Source organism: Copadichromis virginalis, linkage group LG3 (assembly GCF_057382275.1).
Source record: "Copadichromis virginalis isolate Kocher_CV1m ecotype Utaka linkage group LG3, C_Virginalis_male_GT1.1, whole genome shotgun sequence".
Classification (NCBI taxonomy): Eukaryota; Metazoa; Chordata; class Actinopteri; order Cichliformes; family Cichlidae; genus Copadichromis; species Copadichromis virginalis.
This window is the reverse complement of record NC_140620.1, coordinates 33,080,034-33,088,009: the sequence shown is the minus strand read 5'-3', so window position 1 is coordinate 33,088,009 and position 7,976 is coordinate 33,080,034. Positions and strand designations below refer to the sequence as shown.

At 42.1% G+C, this 7,976-nt stretch overlaps 1 protein-coding gene across 1 annotated transcript in view; it reads right to left on the bottom strand.

Annotated features, from left to right (window-relative positions):
* The window catches only part of LOC146714263 (scavenger receptor cysteine-rich domain-containing protein DMBT1-like), a 20,543-nt gene extending 12,837 nt beyond the window's left edge, over window positions 1-7,706 (bottom strand). Inside the window, exon 1 of the mRNA XM_085439655.1 lies at window positions 7,646-7,706. Coding sequence (XP_085295781.1) covers window positions 7,646-7,706 — 61 coding nt within the window. The remainder of the gene's footprint in view (window positions 1-7,645) is intronic.
* Between the last annotated feature and the right edge of the window lie 270 nt (window positions 7,707-7,976).

The following is a 7,976-nucleotide window of genomic DNA, read 5'->3' as shown; positions in this document are numbered from 1 at the left end:
AGTTTGCCAGAGAGCACATGGATGATACAGCAGAGGATTGGGAGAATGTCATGTGGTCAGATGAAACCAAAGTAGAACTTTTTGGTATAAACTCAACTCGTCGTGTTTGGAGGAAGAAGAATACTGAGTTGCATCCCAAGAACACCATACCTACTGTGAAGCATGGGGGTGGAAACATCATGCTATGGGGCTGTTTTTCTGCCAAGGGGACAGGACGACTGATCCGTGTTAAGGACAGAATGAATGGGGCCATGTATCGTGAGATTTTGAGCCAAAACCTCCTTCCATCAGTGAGAACTTTGAAGATGAAACGAGGCTGGGTCTTCCAACATGACAATGATCCAAAACACACCGCCCGGGCAACAAAGGAGTGGCTCCGTAAGAAGCATTTGAAAGTCCTGGAGTGGCCTAGCCAGTCTCCAGACCTCAACCCCATAGAAAATCTGTTGGCGGGAGTTGAAAGTCCGTGTTGCTCGGCGACAGCCCCAAAACATCACTGCTCTCGAGAAGATCTGCATGGAGGAATGGGCCAAAATACCAGCTACTGTGTGTGCAAACCTGGTAAAGACCTATAGTAAACGTTTGACCTCTGTTATTGCCAACAAAGGTTATGTTACAAAGTATTGAGTTGTATTTTTGTTATTGACCAAATACTTATTTTCCACCCTGATTTACGAATAAATTCTTTACAAATCCTACCATGTGGATTCATGGATTTTTTTTTTCACATTCTGTCTCTCACAGTTGAAGTGTACCTCTGGTGCAAATTACTGACCTCTGTCATCATTTTAAGTGGGGGAACTTGCACAATCGGTGGCTGACTAAATACTTTTTTGCCCCACTGTATATATGTTGGTGCTTGTCCATGCAGGGCCCTGAAAGTCAAGGTCAAAACCTTAAACTGGATCCTGAATTTAACGGGGAGCCAGTGCAGCTGAATCAGCAGGGGTGTGACATGGGAAAACTTGGAGGACTTGGTCAGAAGCTTTGCAGCAGCGTTCTGAACAACTTGCAGACGCTCCAAAGAGGCTTTACATAAACAAGTAAACAAAGAATTACAGTAGTCCAGACGAGATGAAACAAATGCATGAATGACAATTTCTAATTCGGAGCGCGATACAATGGGACTCAGCTTAGCAATGTTTCTCAAATGATAAAAACAGGAGCGAACCAAAGATTTTACATGGGCATCCAAAGTCAGAGCTGAGTCAATACTAACACCAAGGCTCCTGATAGACGGTTTTGCAAATGTAGCAAGTGGACCCAAGTTTTCCATAACACTAGGTAAAAAATTTTAGGAGCACAAACAAGAACTTCAGTCTTCTCCTCATTTAGTTGAAGAAAGTTTCCAGCCATCCAACATCTAATGGAGTCTATGCACTTGTGCAAAATCTGTAGCTTGGAAACATCATGGGGCTTAAAGGAGATATATACCTGAATATCATCTGCATAAATGTCTGAAATGTCCTTAAAAGTTCTCAATAAGTGTTGAAGAGGAAGTAAATACAGTAAGAACAATAAAGGCCCCAAAACTGAACCTTGTGGCACACCATAGGCAAGAAAAGTAGAAGAGGAACTGTACTTAGAGGTAGCCACAGAAAAGGATCGTTCATGCAAATAGGATTCAAACCAGTCCAAAGCAGCCCCTGATATACCCACCCAGTCTCTCAGCCTATCTAGCAGAATATGATGGTCCACAGTATCAAAGGCGGAGGTCAGGTCCAACATCAACAGAACGGAGCATTCTCCTGCATCACATCTCATTAAAATGTCGTTGGAGACGCTAAGAAGTGTAGTTTCAGTAGAGTGAGCTCTACGAAAGCCAGATTGGAATTTATCCAGAATGCTGTATTCATCTAGAACAGCTATAAGCTGCTTAGCCACAACCTTTTCTAAAATCTTAGAAATGAACGGTAATTTTGAAATCGGTCTGTAGCTACTGAGAAGAGAAGCATCAAGCTTAGGTTTTTTTTTAACAGTGGGTGAATAACAGCATTCTTACAATAAACAGGGACCTGACCAGAAACCAGTGAGGTATTAATAATTGTGAGCACACAGGGACCAATAGACTGAAAGACATTTTTAAACAAAGATCCAGGTAAAATATCAAGAGAGCAGGAGGATGCTTTCATTGAATTAACCAACTTGACCAGCTCAGGTAAGGACACAGGTAAAAATCTTTCTAAAATTACAGGCCTAGCTTGAGTTGGAGCAGACAAGAGAGACACAGAAGGAGAGATACTGTTCCTCATGTTACTGACTTTTTCAACGAAGAAAGAAAGAAACTTTTCACAATCTTCATTTGATGAAATTGGGACAGCACCTGGAGCAGGAGCAACAATATCACTAATGGTGTCGAATAGTACCTTAGGGTTACCTCTGCTCTTAGACACTAAGTCTGAGAAATAGGCCGCCCTCGCATCTCGAACTGAAGTGTTAAAAGAGACTAAAAGGTCCTTTAGATGAAGGAGATGGACATGCAAACGCGTTTTCCTCCATAAACGCTCAACCTTACGGCAGCAACGCTTTAAGAAGCGAATGCTGTCATTTAACCAGGGAGACGACTTTGAAACCAGAGCTAGTCTAACTTTGATAGGACAAACATTGTCTAAAATACAAAGACAATGATTTTTAAAAAGATTTGTTAAAAAATGAACATCATTATAGGGAGATAAAACTAAATTAAAAGCATCGGAAAATTTAACAGCACTAGAGGAAGTTAAGATGCGAGAGCTAACCACATGTCGAATAGGAGAGAGAGACAAATGAAAAGACAGATTAAAAAGAATACAATGATGATCCGAAATAAAAATGTCCTCAGTACAAATAAAATCAATGTTTAAACCTAAAGTAAAAACAAGGTCCAGTGTGTGTCCTTTGGTGTGTGTGGGACCAGACACATGCTGAGTAAAATGAAAAGAATCCATGACGCTAAGGAAACCTCTAGCAAAGAGGTCAGAGTCATCATCAACGTGTACATTACAGTGGTCCTGTCAAGCCAGCAAAATCAATATTCAATAGTGATGTGCGATACCACTGATCCGATACCAAGTAATATTCAGGGTGGTATCAACGATACTGATACTTTGTACAAAAACTTATTTTATTTATTGTATCTCAAATTATAGCGTCATAATGATTACAGGACATCAGATTACTTGTTCTTATCACTTAATAATGCAGAATCATCATATAGAAATAAAAAAACTGAAGTTGTGGCTATTTGAACACCCTTCTCGCCCTAGCAGCACCTGTCCCTGTCCTCCTCTTCAATTCGCCTCAACATACGCTCATCATATTCTGTGATATGATTTACTCTGAGGAGTTTGACAAGGTTAGTGATGTTGCCACAACCATACATGCCAACCCTCCTGATTTTTTCATAAGAATCCCGAATTTCAGTGCCCCTCCCGAAAATCTCCCAGAGCCACCATTCTCCCAAATTTCTCTCGATTTTCCACTCAGACAACGAAATTAAAAAACCATATCGCAGAATTCCTAGCGCGGCCCAGCCAATTCCAGTCTCCAACAATGACGTCAGCGACTTCGTTTTAATATTACTCTTATTTCTCTTTCTCGGTCACAAAATTTTTTTTAACATATTTTCAGGCGAGAATGTAGCTGTGTAAACTTCAAATTAGTGATGCGCGATACCACTGATTTCCTTTCCGATCCGATACCAAGTAAAATCCAGGGTGGTATCAACGATACTGATGCGATACCGATACTCTGTACAAAAACTTAATGTTTCATTGTCTTTCATAATACAATATACAGTGGGGCAAAAAAGTATTTAGTCAGCCACCGATTGTGCCTAACCCTAACCCCCACTTAAAATGATGACAGAGGTCAGTAATTTGCACCAGAGGTACACTTCAACTGTGAGAGACCGAATGTGAAAAAAAAATCCATGAATCCACATGGTAGGATTTGTAAAGAATTTATTCGTAAATCAGGGTGGAAAATAAGTATTTGGTCAATAACAAAAATACAACTCAATACTTTGTAACATAACCTTTGTTGGCAATAACAGAGGTCAAACGTTTACTATAGGTCTTTACCAGGTTTGCACACACAGTAGCTGGTATTTTGGCCCATTCCTCCATGCAGATCTTCTCGAGAGCAGTGATGTTTTGGGGCTGTCGCCGAGCAACACGGACTTCCAACTCCCGCCAACAGATTTTCTATGGGGTTGAGGTCTGGAGACTGGCTAGGCCACTCCAGGACTTTCAAATGCTTCTTACGGAGCCACTCCTTTGTTGCCCGGGCGGTGTGTTTTGGATCATTGTCATGTTGGAAGACCCAGCCTCGTTTCATCTTCAAAGTTCTCACTGATGGAAGGAGGTTTTGGCTCAAAATCTCACGATACATGGCCCCATTCATTCTGTCCTTAACACGGATCAGTCGTCCTGTCCCCTTGGCAGAAAAACAGCCCCATAGCATGATGTTTCCACCCCCATGCTTCACAGTAGGTATGGTGTTCTTGGGATGCAACTCAGTATTCTTCTTCCTCCAAACACGACGAGTTGAGTTTATACCAAAAAGTTCTACTTTGGTTTCATCTGACCACATGACATTCTCCCAATCCTCTGCTGTATCATCCATGTGCTCTCTGGCAAACTTCAGACGGGCCTGGACATGCACTGGCTTCAGCAGCGGAACACGTCTGGCACTGCGGGATTTGATTCCCTGCCGTTGTAGTGTGTTACTGATGGTGACCTTTGTTACTTTGGTCCCAGCTCTCTGCAGGTCATTCACCAGGTCCCCCCGTGTGGTTCTGGGATCTTTGCTCACCGTTCTCATGATCATTTTGACCCCACGGGATGAGATCTTGCGTGGAGCCCCAGATGGAGGGAGATTATCAGTGGTCTTGTATGTCTTCCATTTTCTGATGATTGCTCCCACAGTTGATTTTTTCACACCAAGCTGCTTGCCTATTGTAGATTCACTCTTCCCAGTCTGGTGCAGGTCTACAATACTTTTCCTGGTGTCCTTCGAAAGCTCTTTGGTCTTGGCCATGGCGGAGTTTGGAGTCTGACTGTTTGAGGCTGTGGACAGGTGTCTTTTATACAGATGATGAGTTCAAACAGGTGCCATTCATACAGGTAACGAGTGGGGGACAGAAAAGCTTCTTACAGAAGACGTTACAGGTCTGTGAGAGCCAGAGATTTTCCTTGTTTGAGGTGACCAAATACTTATTTTCCACCCTGATTTACGAATAAATTCTTTACAAATCCTACCATGTGAATTCATGGATTTTTTTTTCACATTCTGTCTCTCACAGTTGAAGTGTACCTCTGGTGCAAATTACTGACCTCTGTCATCATTTTAAGTGGGGGAACTTGCACAATCGGTGGCTGACTAAATACTTTTTTGCCCCACTGTAGAATTGCATTTTGTAATTGTAATAATAATATAATAATATAGCTTCACAATGATTACAGGACATCAGACTACTTGTTCTTATTGCTTAATCATGCAGAATAATCATATAGAAATAAAAAACCTGAAGTTGTGCACTATTTGAGCATGTTGCCTGCCTGCAGCACCAAAGGACTCTGTGAGAGACGTCTGTCTCGCCTTAGCCGCACCTGTCCCTGTCCTCTCTTCCTCTTCAGTTCGCCTCGACATAAGCTCATCATATTCTGTGATAGAATTTACTCTGAGGTGTTTGACAAGGTTAGTGGTGTTGCCACAACACCTCACTATCTTGTCACATGTCTGTTTGTGGAGATAAAATATGTCCACACATGACTGTTTACGCTCAGCCATTGTTGTGAGTGCGCACGCCAGGTGCAGTGTTGCCAACTTAGTGACTTTGTCACTATATTTAGCGAGTTTTCAGATCCCCTTAGCAACTTTTATTCTAAAAAACGACTAGTGACAAATCTGGTGACTTTTTCTGGTGTTATTGGAGACTTATTTATGACAAGCGTGTATCGCTCTTCTCAACAAGCAGTGGGTGCTGCTGTGGGCACCTCGCCCGTGCCAAAGCGCTTACGGGCAGAGGATAGTCCTCCCCGAGCTGCTATCAGGGCAGGAGATGTTCCCACCTATGCGTCCAAACTGCAAATGAATCGCGTATGAGTGAAGCCTCTGCTCCCGCACTGACTGTAATGCAATCAGTTCTTCTTTTACTGTTATGTTGTTTTGTGGATCACAAGGTTTAAAACTACTTAAACACACACACACACAAAGTAACTCCACTAGAGTGCCTATTTCGGGTCACTTTTGCCGGTCCAAGCGCAGATAAAGGAATAAGGTTGGAATTGTGACATAGAAACAAACAAAACAATAATCGCTAAAAAAAATTAAATTTGTAATTCTAAATAAATTCTAAATACATTTAGGACATTTTTTTACTCACTTTATGTCTCTTCTTTTTTTCTCTCCTACAACGTGGGTTACAATGATATTAGCATGACCAATTATGCAAATTAGGCGATGACATCATTTAGCGACTTCTAGAGACTTTTAGCATAGCCAATAGCAATTTTCCTTACTGAGGAGTCGGCAACACTGGCCAGGGGCTGCGACACATTTATACAGCCGTATTTCGCATAAGACTATGAAAGGCGTAAGAGGAAATAGTTTCTTCCAATTTAGACGATCCAAATGATATAGTTTCTTTCCACTGTGTTCCTGTTAATGAAAAACTACAAATTTACCCCAAAGTACTAAAATATCGATATTTTAATATGAGAATCAATTCTAGAACATAAATGATTGGTATCGGAGGAATCGATATTTCAGGATCGATCCGCACATCACTAATATTCAATCCTGTTCCTGGAAAAGGATCTCTTTCATCAAGAATCTCCAATCCACTAATAATCCAACAGCATCTACTTTTCAAATGAGGTTGAACTTCTAAGCCAAAAATCTAGAATACATGATGCAGGTTCTGTTTTCTGGTCTGGTCCAGCCACTTCCACAATTTGTCCCAGTTTGAGAACGATTCAAAAAAGCAAGTCATGCTCCATCATGTGCATCCAGCCGAGCCCCAAGTAACAATGGTTCCTCTAGAAGCCAAGACCAAGAAGAAGTCGGTTCAAGTCTTTTCCACGTGAAACTGGTCCAAACTTTAAAAAAGGCCATTATATAAAACAATGGAAATTCATAATATATTAGGAGCTGGTGGGCATGTGTGTTGTGTTCCTAGGTTTTGTTTCCCTTTTTGGCACAGATAGGCAGGGCGGTGCTTGATGGCATTCTGGCACACCTGCGGCGCATCGGACGTCATCAGTGAGAGCATTTATGGAGCTGTACGTCGGACGTCTGGTGGCGGAGTATTGTCGCTTCCACAAGTGGTAACGTGTTTTTGCAAAACAAGTCTTTAAATTCAAGCTACTGAGCTGTATGTTTAAACATCCGTCTCCCTGCCTGCTTTTCCTCTGCACCAGCCTGTCTCGCCGCCTGCTCGCCTGCCTGTTTTGTTTGGTATTGGCCTTCTCGGATCTGTGACTGAGATTTACCTCGCACCAGCCTGTGACCAGTGCCCATACCTGTATTTTCTGTGTTTCAAGTAAGCTCTCCAACTCTCCCGGTTCACCTAAGTTTAACTCTCGACTTTCGGTGCTATCCCTAACTCTGTTTGTCCCTCATCCTCAGGTCGCTCCGGTGCGCCACCTATCCTCCCGCATACCTTGGTTCTCTTTCATCCCCTCGGCTCCGTCTCCTCGCACTTTTACCCTGTCACTGTACATAGCCCTTGTAAATATTCCCCTATCACTGTAAATAAATCAACATCCACCGGAATCCCGAGCCCGTGTTTGTTTCTGCTACTAAATCCTCCCGTTAAAGTCACCTAACATAATAACATATCAAAATTAGAGTTTACTAAAAACATTGAAGCATCCGGAGATCACGTGAGGAATGCCAGCATAGTTTTTAGTTCTGCACACATTGTCACAGTTTATCACGTATGCTGTCACATAAATTAGTTATCTTGATGCCGATCCCACTATGGACACCTA